Raw genomic sequence first — 17,838 nt, 5'->3', positions numbered from 1 at the left:
TGATGTTAAACAGAGCCCAAGTAAATAACATCCAATAATTTCTTAGAACATAGTGTCAACCTTCTTGGAATAGTCTGATTACCGATTTCTTCTTACTTTAAATGATATGTAGATTATTTATTTCCTATATTTAACGTAACGTGACGTGAATTCAATTTTTTATTTTTGGAATACTATATCAGAGAGTGAAGGCGCATCAATTCTTCGACAGTGGTAAGATACGAGTATATGTGAGTATTTGTTAAATATCCAAATCCAATAAAAAAAGTTATGAACAAATATAAAAGTTTCTTTTTATGAAATCTCTTATTATTTTTGTCTGATTAAGAGAGTTACAGCTACATAATGTACCTATAAATTATTGTATATGTAGTTTTGTAATTCAGTAATAACTTACGGTTACAAAAAATATTTCATAAATTAAAATACCTACTAAAATAATAATAAAGAAACCCCCAAGTCTATACACTAATACCATTTTTTTACTATCCATACTTAAAGCAAATCGTGTCTTGAAGGAAACATGAGAAGTATTGAAGTAATAAATATTTTTAAGGAGGAAAACTCTTATTTACGTTTTGCTACAGCTCTCAAAGGATTACCCACTTCGTTCCAAAGTGAACTGTTTGTTGAATTTACAGGGTTAATCCAATCTTCACTATTAAATTGTGGGCTTCTCAATCTTCCACTGAATTTAAAATTTATAAGATGGATTCAATATGCACAATTAAATTTTCAAGTGTAATAATAAAGTTAGTAGTAGTTTATTCTATAGTTTTTTCGCCATTGCACAAGTGAAAACTAACAATGAAATTATATTAACAGCTTTTGGAGTAATTAAAAAAAAATACTTTTTTAATTGTTCCCCGTATAATACACGAATCAGAATTATTTGATTTTTCTCCACAAGGAATAATGAGCCTGACCAAATTCTCGATGCAACCAAGATTTCATTTGTCGCAAAGCAACTTGCGAAAAATAATGTAGTTGCATCGAGAATTTGGTCAGGCTCATTGTTCCTCTTGAATCACGTTGTATTTTTTACATCTGTTATTGAGATTTGATTTTTTGAGCCGATTTTAAATGAATTTTCTTGCGTTAACTCCTAATACGGTAGTAATAAAATGTTTTTTAATTTGTAGAGAGAAACAGCCGAACCAAAATATTTTCAGCAGTTAGTCAAAAAGGTCTAATTTTTGAAACACTGATTACAAAACTTGTTAAAATTCGTTGTATGTACAACTTTTCTTACTCTTACAAGCTAATGGTCAGCAAACTTACGTAAATAAATTTTCAACCTGCATGTTATCGAATGATTAAAAGATAAAATTTTAATTTTTCAACATCAAATGGCGAAATAAAACGCCACAAAACTCTACAACTCGCGAAAACTTTTCCCGCAGTGTTACACTTCGTGCAAAAGCTCGTCGAAAGCTCGCTCACGCCACACGCGTTCTTAACAATGACTTATCTGATAAAGACCACATCAAACCACGTGCACCATCACACACCTCCTCAAGATGATTCAACTTGAAGATCACAAGCGAATAATCCCGGAACACTCTCCTGCCCCGTATGATCCTCAAATTGGGGAAAAGCCTGCTGAGGGATGTAAGATGCGGAATCCTGTAGAGCATCAAATGATCCACGATTTCCGTCAACTCCGGAAACGTGTGATTATCAAATGCACTCTCTTTTTTCACACTATCAAGAAGTACAATCCTGAGATACCCCATGATGATCGTACAGTTCCGCAACTGCTCTAACTCACTGGGTTTATTCTTGATCTCGATCGAGGGGCAGATCTTGCCATTGCCAGTGTTCATAAACAAAAACAACACTGCGATTAGTAACAAGTCGCGTTGCATGGTGTCGACGACCTAAGTCGTGTCATACTCGCAGCTCGACGCTCGGCGCTTGACTGACTGAGAACTGAGTCGCGTAGAGATCTCCTCGCGGTGCGTCCGACAACCGTTTGTTTGCCTTGCGTAGCGGTGAATAAGTGGTGAGTGTGGTGTTTTTCAGCCTACACAGGTCAGTATTTGGACTAATATAGGTCAGCGTAAGAATGAGGACGTCGAGACGCCCATTTTTGTGTTGATAGTAATCGGAGTGACCGGCCGCAGGTTCATTACCGATTGCACAACACGTGCTCCTGCTGGTGGAAGCGTGACGTAGATATCGCAGATATCGCAGGAGGAGGTGCCTGACGTACATACGTTTCGTCAAACCACCTTGTTACACAGACTAAACATTTCAACTATATCATGCGATAACCTACGACACATCTTTAATAATAGTGTAAATACGACTTGCCTTTGAGTCTCAAAGGACGCTTTTAACCGTTTTGCGTTTTTTGTTCGATTTTTCTTAAATAGATAAGGATAATTAGCTTTTACCGACATGTTATTAGAGTGAAGTCGAAGGATAGCTTTGTTTTTATTACGAATGGGTACATTTACAACTTCATTAAGTACCGACAACAAACAAAAACCATATTTTTTCACCAGATCTGGGTGTAATTTTGATCGTTTCTAATTTTTTGCGCTCAGCGAGAAATTATCGAGTTCTAATTGACAAAAAAAGATAAAAGCAATAAATCGAACTTTTTCAATAGAGCACGGACTAATAAAACTGTGTGTACAGTATACAGGGCGATTTTATAGTTGTGTAGAAATTTAAAAAAAGTTAAGATAGCTCAACTTGCCTGAGTTTCTGAATTGTAAAAGGTGTAACCTGCATTTTAGCGTCGGAAAACTCGCCAAAAAAACGCAATATGTTTAAACGAAGTTTACATCTTTTCAGTACTTTATTCTAAAGTTGAGCCAAAACTCGGTTTATTACCGAGTGCTGGTGCTATCTTCCACGAAAAATTTATGCACAATTTTTCTTTTTTTTAATATGAGGACACTTTTCTGTGGCTGTTTTGGCTAATTTTAACACAACTCTTCTAAAACAATGTAATAGATTTTAAAGAGTTAGTCAAATTAGAGATCATATTTGTTTATAATTTTTATTGGTGAAGACTGCGCTAAATTTAATTTTTTTTCGCAACAAACTATAAACATTTAGATAAGGCAAGTTGAGTTAAATATATTTACATCTTACGAGTATGTTCTCTGCTATCACCTTTTTAAGTTTCCGCAAAACTATTAAATTCACTCTGTATAGTAAAAGGGGTTAAAAAAATACGCTTTGATAACCAATTAGGTAGGTAAGTACAGATTTTTAAAATTTTATTTTTTAACTTAAATTTTGAAGGTTTATAGTAAATTTTGCGCAGTACTGTGATTAATTTCTAGCACGTGAATTTTTAATCTTACTCAGGAAAAGTGATTGGTCTGTAGGTAGAGTTCCTTATCACAGAATTCATAAAATGCCTTTGTTTAAAACGTACATACATTTTTGTTATTCAAATTAATATTTTATGGTTTTGTTAACGCAAATAAAACAACTTTAATGGGTCAAAATACATACAGGCTGCGCCAGAACTCGCGCTTCTGAGAAAAATGCCGTATAAGGTAAGATACCAAAAACATGGAAAAAATGTTAAATTTTTTTTTATCTATAAACATTTCGAAGTTATGAGGGTCTAAAGTTTGCACTTTGACTCTATTTCTGTTGGAAGAATAATTTTACAAGTTTTTTTGCTATAGGCTAAAAGGAAACAAGGAAGCTGTATCCTAAATTGTAACTCTGTTCAATGTTATTTGTGGCTTTTATTGGCAAAATTTTTGTCCCTTTACTAAATAATTGTAAAAAAACACATACAAGATCATCAGTATCCTTAAATAGATATAAAAAAATGTCAAATGTCAAAATTTTTTGACAGATAGAATTTTTTAAACAGTTTTTTCATGTTCCTGGTATCTTACCTTACTTGAAAATTTTCTCTGGTGCGCGAGTTCTGGCGCAGCCTGTATAACAATTCTGATCTTGGAACCAACAAATTTTTGATCAAGGATCAAAATGGGGTTAAAAATGTTTTCTCAACATTTAAAATTTTTATCATTAGCATTCTTATCATTCGTTAAAAAGCATTGTACGTAAATCCATTAATTTTACAGTTTTGTCCTTTAAGTAGGTCAAATAAAAACGTAAATTTGACTTCAAACATTTACACATTTATTTGGTGAAAAAATTAACGTTTTGTAGGCATTTCTGTGTTTGGTGAATAGTAGATTAAAAAATGCCTCTACTATGACGTGGGACTAGGAAGTAGATAATAAATAAACCTAATGAACAGTAAAAATAAAAAATGAATAAAACACGGGACCCAACACCGAGTGTGTTCAAGGACAATTATCACATCTAACTCTCTAATTAATTTTTTGACTATTACCAAAAATAAAACCCAAATTCCCCACCTTTGCACAAACATAATCGTGTTTCGGAAGTTTTTATATTGGCACATCTAGCTGTAAACAACAGATTTAGGAAATGTCGTAAAACATTTTTTAGTCTTGACATTTTAATAGTGGCGTAGGATTTCGTACCTGTAAAATAAATAATAAGTTTATTACCTCTTGAAACACATGATTTATAAGATCTTTTTTCTAATGAACAACAACCTGAGAGATATTAAATGTCATCCATCAGTGATTCACGTCCAATAACAAGACTTTAATTCTTGTTTGATGAAAAGAGATTAAAGTCGAAAAACTAATTATATTAAAGTTTGATATTGATTTGGCATAAGTTCTTTGGGAATTTGGGAAGTAACGACAAAAGTTCGGTCACCTATTGGCATAATTCTTACTCCAACGTCACATTTTTTAACAGAAACAAACTGGCAGTTAATTTTTATCGTGGACACGCAAATGCAGTTTAAAAATAAATAAACATGCGGTCAAGTTATTTTTACCGAGGCGAATGATCAAATAATCTAGGAAAATGCACTTTTGTTCCACTGAATTATCCTCAAGAATCTGAAATATCTCAGGAATAAACGTGGATAAAATAGAAATTAGAACTGACATTTTCTGAAAACAAGAAACTCGTACTTGGTTCAATTTTTGTAAGACTCGCTTTAGGCGATCGCTTCCGAGTCCCTTTTTTTGTCCTCAGTCGTAAAAATTCATGCATGGTTGATACAGTCGACCAATTTTGTTTTCGAGGCAGCAAAGGGTAAAAAAACACCTTGTTAAACTGGTCAGTTGCGTCTGGAAATCTGGTTCGGTTATGACTCGTGCCCGTCTCGTGTCGTCGTAATCAGGGTTGGCTTAAGTTTTCATTTACTCGTGCGTGTTATTTTTTTAATTTTTGGCAAAACGTTGTTATACCTAAACGTGGTTCTTGCTGGGAGATAAAAATATAATATATTTTATACATTACATTGTTATTAGCTGAAGAGGACATAGTTTTAAATTTTTTATTTTTTAATTCGAACTAGTACGTTTTTTTATGTAAATGTTTTTGAAACCAACCCTGCATGTCCAGTGAGCCAGCGGTGGTTGCAATATGAGGCAACCGGTTTGCATTTAAATACCGAATTGGTCGTATATACTGTCTGTTTCTGTCACATCTCTGTCGCTGTGCCTTAAAGATCTATCGGGTCAAGAAATTCTAATTTATTTATTTTTGAAAGCTTCAGTTACAACATATTTTTTCTCTCGCAACTTATGTATTTAAGATTCTAGTTCATATAAAATAATATCACAATGAATTATTATTCATTAGGCGCAGCTTTTCGGAAACTTGTTGCCTGTCATGTCACTGATAACAAATTTTATTACAAAACAATGACCGTGAATTAAATCCACGTAATATTTTCAGTAAATTTGCAATAATTTGTACTATTCAATTATAGTTTTTCAATATATTCACGTTTGGATTTAAAATGTAATTAATGGTTATCAAATATTACACTCGTAAAAAAATTAGAGCGCAACTGTTTTATGACATGCTTTTGTTAGCAACCAAATATTGGAAAATTGTTTCTCAAATCACTACCTTTTTATTATTACTAAAGCGGAAATAAAACTACAGGTACGATATTGAAATTTCCACGTTGTCTACTTCAATTAACCATGGCTCCTTGACACTAATAACTTCAATGTTAATAATTTACGGCTTTCAATCTCCAACATCGAAAGCAAGTTACAATTTTTTTTTTATTTTTGTAAATTTCAAACACAGTAACACTAAATTATGTTAGGACTTTTTTTAAATAAATGTGTGTCAATTTTATAAAGCACCAGGAGAGAAACCTAAATTGGACAAAAAAATTCTGCAAACACGAGCTACATGTGTATTCTATCATAACTTGTGCTTTCCTTTGCCATTTATAAAGATCGTAAAATATTGGAACATATCTTTTTTTATTAAGTTACATTTTTTGCGGAAAATGTAAATCGTTCTCTTTCTACGTTATTATATGGCTGCGTTTCCTAAATTCTGCTGAATTATAACCGAAAAAATAAATAAAAAATGAAAACAAGTCGTCTATTTGTATATTTCCTGTTTGTTTTTCCGTGATTTTGAAAGCTCCTCACATAAAATAAAATATTTATTTAGGCAATTATTTATATTTGGTCCATTGACGTGGAGATATTTTTATAAATCATTATCCAAGTTTATGACAATATAATTTTACAAGTGTGCCAAGAATCATAATTGGAGAACAAGACCAGATGTTCATTCGAAAGGTCGTGGTATAATGAGATGAGGTTTCAGTTACTCCTATGACGTTTTCTGATTCAAAGATCCAAAATCTAATTTTCTTCCTTACTTGTTTCAACAAAGATTTGCTACAAAACCGATGAATTCTATCCGATTTTGATGTCACAATGTGTTATTAATGTTTACTGTCTTTGTTCTGCAAAAAATCGTATTTGCCCAGTATTTGTAATTGCAGCGTAACCTTTCATGAACTCTGAAAAATTAAACTCATCTATCCCAGACAAACATTGGTAAATACATTAAATAAAATATAAGATGCATTGCATCTGTCATTAATATTTAACGATTTTATCTGAGTTAAACTATACCCAAATGGTTAATTTTAGACAGTTGTATTTTTTATTCATTCAGTTTTAGAATAACATTTAATAGTGTTAGTTTGTTGAAAAAAATTGTAATTTATGCCAACGTATCAGACCTGATTATTCATTTTTATATGTGTTTTATCTAGAAAATGCAAACAAAACGGTATAATTATCGTCTGTAAAAATATGAAAACAGGACGATGATAACAATTTATCACGTCACAGTAAATAACAATATAGATTTGAAGCTAAATGATACGATCAAAAAGCTGTTATCAAAGAATTAATCAATATTAATATTTTTCTAGATTCACTTCAGAACATTATTGGCTTAATTCTTTCAACAATGTCTTCAACCATAACTTGCGGTATTTTAACAGGTTTGGCTTTTCTAACACCAGTTTCACTTTTTTCTTACCTCTTACTTCCAGTTAGCGATTCATGTTTTAAAAAGGAAAAAGAAGATACTTCCGGCAGAGAATTAGAGCGCGCTTTCCGGGAAACTTTTCCCACTTTGAAAATCACCCACACAGACATAATTCCTGATGATCGGGACCAAATAATCAATAAACTCAACAAGTGGGTGGAAGAAAAATGCAACATCATTTTGACAACTGGCGGAACTGGATTTTCTCCGAGAGACGTAACCCCGGAAGCAACACGATCTGTGATCGAAAAGGAAGCACCGGGGATTGCTTACGCCATGATCACAAAAAGTCTAGCCATCACTCCTATGGCGATGCTTTCACGAGCTATAGCCGGCATCAAAGCCAATTCATTGATCGTGAACCTCCCAGGGAGTGCAAAGGGGGCAGTTGAGTGTTTTTCTTTCATTCAGGAATGTATCCCCCACGCTGTAGCGCTAATAACAGATAATACAGAAGCAGTAACTAAAAAACACAGAGAAGTTCAGAAGAGGGTGAGGTTTATCGACGGTTGTGGTTCGAGTAAAGTTGTTACAGACAATGTGGCGGAAAGGCCGAGAGAATCTACTTATGCTATGCTTGAAGTAGCTGAAGCGTTAGAGCTGATTTTGAAGGAAAGTGAAATTTCTGTCAAGAAAGAACGAATAGCGATAGAAAATGCGCTTTTCAGAGTGTTGGCAGAAGACGTGTTGTCTTTTGATGACGTTCCACCATTTGATGCTTCCATTAAGGACGGATACGCTGTTCTTGCAGCTGATGGTGATGGACCTCGGAGGGTTCGAACTGCCTTAGGAGCTGGAGATGCTGTATTATTTTCATTTTACTCACTCGAAAGAATTTTGAAGTATTATTTCAGCCCAACACTTCTCCTTTGCAACCTGGTGAAGCGATCCGTATTGGGACCGGCGCTCCCATCCCCCCAGGAGCTGATGCAGTCATTCAAGTAGAAGATACGAGCGTTTTGAAGAAAAACAAAGGGGAAGAAATTGAAATTAATGTTAACAAAGCTCCGGTCAAGGGTCAAGATATTAGGTAAGTGCCCCCACTAGAGTCACATTTTTGTTATATGAAGATTGTAGACGTATGGGCTGTGATGTTGCTAAAAATACAGTCGTTTTGATGAACGGCGAACGTTTAAAAGCTCCACATGTTGGAGTTTTGGCAGCTGTGGGAAAATCAACAGTTACAGTCCACAAGTAAATATAAAAACTCGACTTGTTCAGTTATTAAACGCTTAATTTTAAGGCCAGTCTCCGTTGGAATTTTTACAACAGGGAATGAATTGAAAGAGCATTACGAGGAGTTACAACCTGGCCAAATTCGTGACAGTAACAGACTGGCTTTAATTAATCTTCTAAAGGAATATCATTACGACTGTGACGATTACGGAATAATTAGAGATGAGTAATTATGTTAACCATGGCAAATTTCCGAATTAATCGTATTATTACAGTCCGGATACCATCAAAAAGGCTATCGCGACCGCTTTGACTATCGATGATATCCTGATTACAACAGGTGGAGTGTCGATGGGGGAATTTGACTTTATAAAGAGAGTATTAATTGAGGACTTTAACGCGACTATTCATTTCGGTCGTGTCAACATGAAACCAGGGTAAATGACTAAATAACACGTCATTACAAACAATTGCTCCCGTTTTAGTAAACCCACAACGTTTGCCACTTTAATGTACGAAGGTGAAAAGAAGATTGTTTTCGGATTACCAGGAAATCCGGTGTCGGCTAGTGTAACATGTTTACTGTTTGTAATTCCACTCTTACGTCACTTGGAAGGTGCCAATGTGTGGCAGTGGCCGACCATCCCCTATGTTGTGGTAAGCACAAAAGTAAGCTTTTCGTACTCTCGACTTTGCCTTTCAGTCCGTTAAAAAACAAAGCACTGATGCTCGACCTGAGTATGTGAGAGCAGTGGTGTCTTACGTCAATGGGAAAATTGTGGCTGAGCCTAATGGGGGGCAAATTAGCAGTCGATTGAACAGCTTAGTCGGCGCTAATGGCTTAATTTTAATGCCGCCGTCGATGATTCCCACGAGGGAGTACCTTTCGCATATTATTCTTATTGGAAATCTCCAAACATAGGCTAAAATTCCATCCTCACAATTTTGTCGAGGGAACTGTTTTTTCACATTATTTCATTTTTACAATGATTTTCTCTTATTTTGATTGATTTTTTCGAATACACTGTTTCTGCATACGTTTTTGTTTTAACCTACGTATTTTCTTCCTGTTTTGATACAACCAAAAATTTGTATTTGTAAATATTAAATACCAAAATTCTAATTGTTTTTATTAGAAAATTTTAGTAAATTGGTATTTGGTTTAATTTAGCATTTTACATTTTTGTTACTGAACATTCAAAAGAAAGTATGTGTTGTAACAACTGACCACAAGAAATAGTTGACATTTGTGTGAAATGACCAATTTATTAAGTACATATTTAATAAGCTTGTTAATATTTTTAATTTTTGAAGAAAAAAAAAACAAGATTGAATTGAATAGTTATTATTACAACATAACATATTTACATAATATAAAAAAGATATATACACGTAATAAGTCTTAGAAATAGTACGTATACTGACAAATAACAATTACACTACAAACGACTTAATAAAATTAATCGGTTTTGTCCAGTGCCCCTTGGGTGCAAGATCATAACAGTTATTAGGGGTGCCCGCGGTGACCGCAACGTCTACCACCCTCAACGAATGCGGGGTCAACAGAATCGGCTGATACTCAATACACCCACTCATGTCGACGGAAATATCCCCTCGTTCCTCTTTCCTGTAAACATTTCGTCACGACTTTGTCACTCATTGTTTGGTTTTATACTAACGTGTTAAGTTTGGGTGTGACAAATAGCATTTCAGGAGTAACGCCCGATAGATGTAACGTAATCACTTTGATCCCCATGGGGGCTAGCTCCTGACGTAGGGCATTACTGGCTCCTTCGACGGCATACCTGCTGGCTGTGTAGGCAACCAAGCCGGCTTCTGCGCTATCAGGCACTCCAAAGTTAATTAAACGGCCGGAAGTATTACGCAATAAACCCTGGAAAGTGCGAGTCGTTCGCAAAACGCCGACGACGTTGGTTTTCAGGATTGCATCCCAATGGGCGATGTCCTGCTGGTCTAAACGGCCGCGGTAGGAGAGGCCGCTAGTGTTGATCACGGCCCAAATGCCTAGAAAGTTTTAATGAGCTCAACTTCTCAATACATAATTCACTTAATTAGATTATTTCACATGCAACTTTGAGTTGCGAGGAACAGTTGGTTGCATAAACTATAACACATGTTTTCGGATAACTAAATAATTACCTGCGAAAAACAATAAGGTGACGAATCGTTCTGATTTAGCCGGGACATGTTTAAATTTTTATTGTGTTATCCTGTTTTCTGTTTATGTCCTGATTTATCCCGATTTAAGGACAAACATTAGAGTGTGGCGTTTATTGAGATTTTCATTTGTAGCGAAAACAAAGTATCTTTCAAGTTAAAAAGTTTTCTTTTTGTCGTCATTTCAAATGTGGTCATAGTGAAAAAACTCAACTGAAAGTGGAATCACTTAAAAATCACTTATAATGACCAAATGAAATATTAATTTGGCTCGCACAGATATTTTGTGTTCCGGAATAGAATTATAATTATTTTTATTAGTATCCTGATTTTGAATTTTCTGAAGTTGTTCACCTTAAAAAACAAGTTAGTTTGAGTCTAGTGGCGAATGTAGATCCTATTTACCGGAGCTCGAGACTCGAACCTATGAAAATATTGTGTTCAATCTAAAATAAACGGTTTTTTTCTTTAATTAACTCAACGAAAACTAAAACACACAATTTTTTTTGTTATGACTGAACAGTTATAAAACACTATAAAAACATTGAGACAGACAGATATTTCTACTTAGACACAGGCATTTGTTAAAATTAAAATTAGTATAAAATTTGTGTTGATAAGTGTTTATTTTTCAGTTGAATATAAAATGCGTTACCATAGTCTTTGTTGTATGGGTCGATATACCAGATGAACAAAAAGTATGGAACCAAAATGTTTTTTGCTTAAACTATAAATTAAAAAAAAAATGATGAGTAATAGAAATGATGTGAAGATTCTCAAGAAAAATTTCGTTTTTTTTTGGTTATAGACTGCAACATTTTTATTTTTTTCAAATGGCAACCCACTATTAGCCGTTAACATTAGGTTCTGACGACTAAAAAATTGTTGTGTCTGCTTGAGCTCTTCATTTAATAAAGAAAAGTTTAGAGCCTTTCGTTTAAAAAAAATGGCTTATTTGACTTTCCTCAAACGTAACGATAAATCTTGGGTGTTCGTTAATAATTTTTTAATTAGGTATGAATCCATCAAAAGAAAGATCGATCATTTCTCTTTAAATGCCAAAATACGATTTGATAATAGTTAAAAATTGCAGAGTTAGATAGGTTTTTAATGAGGAAGGTTCAAATTCAATAATTTTCTAAAAGTCTAAAAATCTCAAAAACGGCTGGACTTTGGTATACTTGGAAAATCCAAAAACGCAATAAAAACATCGCTTTGTATTATTAACCCACTTCCGATTAACCGGAAATACAAATTTTTAGACAAATATCGTCGTCGCATCACTTCTCCTCCAAACAATTGTCTTCAATCGGTAAAATGTCCTACCGTTCTTGATGCTTAATATACTATTTCTTAATACCTTTGAGTTTTAATCTAAAAAAGTGTAAAATCATGAACCCAGACTCAAACCCCGGCAATTTTTAGAGGCTAGATTCGCCACAGTTTCAGTCACAAATACTAGTTTTCGCCAATCTTTAAACTTTAAACAAAATTTAACAGCGACAAAACGGTTATGTCCAGTGCATTGCAAACATTTATTACTTATTTATTATTTTTTATCAATTAATTATATTTTTTTGTTATTTATTGAAAATTAAATTGTTTATTTTTGTTTTAATGAAGAACGCTTATAATGTTTGTATGCAAAAGCATAGCAACCCCTATTTTAAAAACTATTTTTTTTTTATTTTGAAAACTTCTTTAGTGAAGTGTACTTTTTTGAACATTTGTTGAAGCTTTTTGTCTTATTATTGCAGTTCATGTTCATTTCTATGGTTTATAGGACAAAATTCCTGTGAACAAGTTGTCTAATGAATACACAAATATCTTCTAAGAGTTTTTTGTATTTTTATATTATTCGTTATTTGTCTGTGTGTACCTATTATGCTTACTTTTTTTTTCAATTAATAGATTAAGTGAAGCTTTCGCTACACTTATCCACATTACAATATTTTAAATACAAATTTAGAAAATATCTTGGAAAATACAGAAATAAAAGCTTATTTTATTACAAAAAGTAATACCGTTGGCCGGTTAGCGTGCTAAATAGAAATTTCCCTTGAAAACTCTTTTCGTACTTAGTTGTATTATTACTAATAATTACATCTTATCAACAAAACAATACAATGAGATTCTTCGTAACGCACAAAAACAATACTTTATGTATAATAAAACATCATCTCGCTCTTGCATTTTCCTGTTTACCAATTTATCGACGTTGTAAAACGCCATGACCCGCATCCGAACATTCCTATTGACACACTTCTCTAACACGTTTAACCAAATTTATTATTGCGTGTGCGTATGTTTATGAACCACAATACATTCACCGAAGGCCGATCTTTTTAGGCTTGTCACCAATTTCCGTAAGTGAACTCACCATCTTCCCCTGCCGGCAAATGCGCGCGAATAATGTCAACAGCTTCATGCAACAAATCTTCTCTTGTCACATCCAAAGGCAAAGCTACCAATGCCGAATGACACAAACCGGTCAAACTCTCCCTGTGTTTCTGCCACGCTCTTATCACTCGAGAAGACACCGAGTCATCGGAGGATCCTGACGAAGCTCCATCTTTCAAACCTGCGAAGACTCGGAAGCCTCTATTGGCCAGATGTACAGCAAGCTGTGGAAAATTGCAACATTTATCGGAGTCAGATAACAATTTAGATAGTGAATTTACTTGAAGTCCGATAGAGTTGTCAGCACAAGTTACTAAAACTGCTTTTCCTCCTCCGGGGGTGCTTCCCGCAGCTTCTGGACCACTGCCAGCCCGGATTTTACATAATAAATAACACAAAAGGGCTCCTGCGATTGAAAAAAGGGCGACTAGCTGCAGGGCCAAAACAAGGGCTGTTTGTTCATCCATTATTCCGAGCTGGAAAACATAAATTCATCAAATATGTACCTTGACCAATAAAATTGATACGGTGATAACTTGATAATCGAATGTGTGGCATGTATCCGATATGCTGTTAATTGGAATAATTACAACCACGTGTTTGTGATGAAATTTCTAACGAGTTGCAATTCGATACGAATTTTTTAACACCTGGAAATGACGCTATGGTGAATTATCTGCCGGAAAATATGCACAAGTGTTTATGTAAGATCGCATTTCCTAACAAGTTTTTTTTTTGATCGGGGAGAGTTAGAAAACATAAAAACGTAATTTTATAATGGATCACCGTTAGCACGCTTTCTATTTTTTCTAGAGATAAAATTCCTACATAATTTACAGACACACCTCTTAGACGTGTCATATGAATTAGGTGGTTTTATAGATGAGAAACTTTTTCTTGAAAATTCACTTCATCGCAAATCGACCGGAAGAACGCATCATTTATCAATTCTAACCGAACAAAAACAGACCGACATCTGATAGCCTCAGATCTAGATCCAAACACTCGAGCCATTTCCCAAAAGACAGAAAGCAGTAATTATGCAATTAATGACATAAATTTGAAAACCGGTTCACATTTCATAGGAATAAAAGTGAACGTGCACGTATAATAATTGTAATTACAAACTTTCAGTACTTTTGCTCAGCTGAAATTAATACTGCTAGCAGTTCAGTGACTGTTTTCGAACGCAATCAGGAAGAACTTTCGGTTTGTTCTTTTGACTTATTTTGTTCAACACGTTCGACTAACTGTAGCTCCTCGAAGTCATCAAGTGTGAATTTAACAGGATTCTTTAACAAAAACACTTAAAGGTGTTCGTGCAGGAATAAACTTGCTTACTTAATGTGGATCGACAGAAATGTAGCCTTTATAAATTATTGAAGCCGATGAAAGGCCAATATTTACATTTAGATACCTGAGGGTTTTTATCAAAGGAATTTTTCGATTGGAAAGTAAAATGTCAACTCACACACTGATGGTATATTTGACCTTTAATTAAAATCGTGTTTACAGCAATAATTAATAATCTTTCATTCGATTCCGATATAGTTGATCTCTCTACTTCCTAGTTAAACGGAAATGATATAAGAAATTGGACGTATTTAGAAATGATTAGTATTATATAAATATTCAAGCATCAAACATACTTTTGCAACGCATAATTCTAATAGAAAAATTATAATTGATAATACTGACCATGATTATTATGGCAACACTTTTACTCTTCCGACCCTGGCTCTTTATAATTTACATATTTTAGGTCAATTTTTATAAACCTGTTAAACAACTAACTACTAGTATTTAAGAGACGGTTATTTGAATCAATTTACATAATTGGAATAAAAATTTTTAATTTAAACTAGTTCCTCCCCCTAACTTTAGGATTTATAGGCAAGTTTTCAGGTTCTAAATCACTTTATATCATGTGTAAGACCAATTCAGAGGTAAATAGCCTCTCTGAGCAATTCAGTTTGTTCGCAAAAATAGTAATGTTTTATAACTACATAAGACAAATATGTTACACCAAATACTTATCAGTTATTTTGTTGGCAAACAACGCAACTAACGTTTTCAACTTTTTCTGTTTAAATTCATACTTGGTCTTGCCGCTCTCTTGAATTTTTTTCAACGGTCACGGTTATTTGATTGTGGTCAGCGGAACAGCAAATCTAATTGTAAAATTTCTTTTGTCCAAACCTTTGAATTTCAATCTCGCATATGTACGCAGTTTCAAATTGGCTCGCTAATAAGTGAAGCAATGTTTACGCATCATAGATTATTTGTGCACCTAGTGCAATTCACTATTAACGAACGACGTTCCTATACAACATTATTTTGTTGTCAGACTTTCTTTGACCTCAAAGCCATTTCCATATTGCCGATTTTCGCTTTGTGTCATACGGAAATATCACCTGCATAACTTTCTCTAAAACTTGTAATAGGGACTTTAATATTAACCTTTATAAACCATCATTTCAATGTTTGGAAAGTTGGAGTTTATAACACAAGTATACATAGGTGTTAAGAAAAGTTTCCATGTGTTTACCGCATTGCAACAAAAATGCATTGTTATTTCAAGGATGCTGGTGGAAAAATGTTAAACAGTAACAGTCATAAACTTGACTAATTATATTTAGAACAGACATCTGGAGAAAAGGATGGTAGCTATGACTTAATATTTAATACCTCGCATGTGTAGCAAGCAATCTTGTAACAGTTGAAGCCGTATTTCCTCTCAATTAAGAATAAATCTACTTGATGTGCAACACTCTGGAGTAATTTTCAGGCATGCAATACGATCCAACTTAATAATTATTCACCTCAATAAGCGTTGGTTTCACTCCATGTCAATCTGGTCACATTTCACCAATAGGTACGCTACGCTGCTTTCATATTGTAATTTGTTATTATTAGACGTGATGTTTACTGAGGGAACACAAATTAGTTGCACAATAAGAACACAAAATACGTGTGTGTGAGTTGAAAACTATTATTTTTCCATTTTTCTCTAATTATTCGCCAATTACAAGCATGAAACTCTGTTCTAATTATTTAACACTGATATTGTTTGGATGAAGGTTACGAAAATTACTCATTTCCGTCTGTTGGACATCAAAGAAACGCAGAAATGCTAACCGCGAACAGGAAGGAACTCCAGATAAGTTTTATGAAACGTTTGAGGTGTAGCCAATTGGGGATTTATCCAAAGAGCAAAAAATTTACCGCGATGAGTGAAGGAAATTGTAACGTGTGGAGAAACAACATGTTTTAAAGTATTGGAAGATTTTTCTCGGTTTTAAACAAGGTTGTATTAAATGAAAGTGATTTTGAAACTAACTAAAATTAATTTGACATGCATTTCACAAGTCCTTGAATGGAATCCCTCGGTTATTCGATTCGTTAAATCGAAAACATTCTAATCATTTTGTTTACAATCATTTACATTCCATTTAACGTATATATAATTAGAGTATTAAGGCTAGAATATTCACATTGTTCCGAATATATTATTTAAACTTCTTGCAAAAAAATTATATAAAAGCAATGCATGGGTGGAGATATAACAATTTAACGCTAACCAGACCAGTTAGTTACAACTGTCGCAAGACCATGTGAAAGGTCTATGACTTATATGTGCCAAAAAACTAATTTTAAAGCCCTTTCAAAAATGTCTAATTGTGCGTTTCAGTATTTACCAGTCATATACATAATGAGTGGGCTTTAGTCTTTGACCATGTTTTATGCACACACGTAGATCACACGTTCGTTTTGTAATTTACTTACATAACAAAATATCAAAAACTCATTTTCAGCAATGTTTACCGACCTAATTCGTGAAAATTTGTTCAGAGATATAAACGATTGCGTGAAGACTCATCCAATGTTGAGTTGAAGACAAAAGAAGCGAAAATTTCTCACATACATTCCGCAAGTCTGGTTCAAGGTTGGATGAGAAGCAAGTATCTTCCAATCTAAGACTTTACAAATAAATTTGGATTAGGTACTTGCAAGTAATATTTATTCCGTCCCACTTAATTCAATAAATTAATCTAAATCGTTCTAGATAATTAGAATAAATTCTTTCATAAATAACTTAATCGAGCAATTGCACCTGTGTTATATTCAGATTATTATGATAATTTTGTTGTTGAATAGAAATCGAAACGCGTTTCGCTTTTTACTCCCGTGCAAATTTTGGAAAAATCAGTTAAAGAGAAATCAAAGGTCAAGTCAATTGGAAAAGCATTTCCCAAAGAAAATACATTTCGTTAAAATTTCATCTTACACTATGTTGGTAATAATTCGGTAAATATGGGTGCGTGAGTGAGTCTAGGGAGTGTCATAGGACTACACCTTCAAGTGTAGGCTCAATTATCACTCCCAAGGGCCAACAAATTTTCAAAAATTTTACCTATTTGTGTGTTTAGTATCCAAAATAAGAAAATCCAAAAATCATTTCACCACTGGCTAACTCACAACTAACCCTTAATTAGAGTTTAAAAACACATCACTGAAAAATCTTCAGCCAATGAGGCTCCCAAAAGTTCACATGAGTCGTTTCAGCACTGTATTGTTTATCGCGTCGAAATTACTTCGCCGGATTTCAATGCAAGACTGGCTACGAACGACGACGAGAAACGAGACTTGAGATGCCGGCTGTAGATTGGT

General features: G+C 33.9%; 3 protein-coding genes across 7 annotated transcripts in view; 1 reads left to right on the top strand and 2 right to left on the bottom strand.

The window, feature by feature from the left end:
* The window catches only part of LOC123004802 (insulin-like receptor), a 28,449-nt gene extending 26,515 nt beyond the window's left edge, over positions 1-1,934 (bottom strand). Inside the window, exon 1 of the mRNA XM_044398239.1 lies at positions 1,512-1,934. Within this exon, the coding sequence (XP_044254174.1) occupies positions 1,512-1,868 (357 nt within the window). The 5' untranslated portion in view covers positions 1,869-1,934. The remainder of the gene's footprint in view (positions 1-1,511) is intronic.
* The window catches only part of LOC123004803 (gephyrin), a 36,506-nt gene extending 26,880 nt beyond the window's left edge, over positions 1-9,626 (top strand). For 2 of the 4 annotated variants that reach the window (XM_044398241.1, XM_044398243.1), the window contains exons 2-9: positions 7,295-7,366; positions 7,418-8,217; positions 8,268-8,443; positions 8,491-8,607; positions 8,657-8,815; positions 8,865-9,026; positions 9,075-9,246; positions 9,293-9,626. In XM_044398241.1, the coding sequence (XP_044254176.1) occupies positions 7,333-7,366; positions 7,418-8,217; positions 8,268-8,443; positions 8,491-8,607; positions 8,657-8,815; positions 8,865-9,026; positions 9,075-9,246; positions 9,293-9,511 (1,839 nt within the window). In that variant the 5' untranslated portion in view covers positions 7,295-7,332 and the 3' untranslated portion in view covers positions 9,512-9,626. Of the gene's footprint in view, positions 1-1,881; positions 2,035-7,294; positions 7,367-7,417; positions 8,218-8,267; positions 8,444-8,490; positions 8,608-8,656; positions 8,816-8,864; positions 9,027-9,074; positions 9,247-9,292 lie in introns of those variants that run through there. The other 2 variants (XM_044398240.1, XM_044398242.1) reach the window with 2 other exon arrangements.
* A 292-nt stretch (positions 9,627-9,918) lies between these two features.
* On the bottom strand, positions 9,919-17,838 carry LOC123005559 (D-beta-hydroxybutyrate dehydrogenase, mitochondrial). Of its 2 annotated transcripts, none has more exons than XM_044399355.1 (5): positions 17,654-17,838; positions 13,449-13,643; positions 13,148-13,391; positions 10,269-10,614; positions 9,919-10,216 (listed from the first exon to the last, which is right to left on the bottom strand). In XM_044399355.1, the coding sequence occupies exons 2-5, from the start codon at positions 13,632-13,634 to the stop codon at positions 10,024-10,026; spliced, it is 969 nt and encodes a 322-aa protein (XP_044255290.1). In that variant the 5' UTR covers positions 13,635-13,643; positions 17,654-17,838; the 3' UTR covers positions 9,919-10,023. The 2 variants fall into 2 exon arrangements, with proteins under 2 accessions (XP_044255290.1, XP_044255289.1); XM_044399354.1 differs by having other exon boundaries at positions 17,582-17,836.

This window comes from Tribolium madens, unplaced genomic scaffold (genome assembly GCF_015345945.1).
Source record: "Tribolium madens isolate multiple individuals breed KSU strain unplaced genomic scaffold, Tmad_KSU_1.1 Scaffold_20;HRSCAF=117;Tcas5.2_LG4, whole genome shotgun sequence".
NCBI lineage: Eukaryota > Metazoa > Arthropoda > Insecta > Coleoptera > Tenebrionidae > Tribolium > Tribolium madens.
This window is presented reverse-complemented; position numbering and strand designations above follow the sequence as displayed.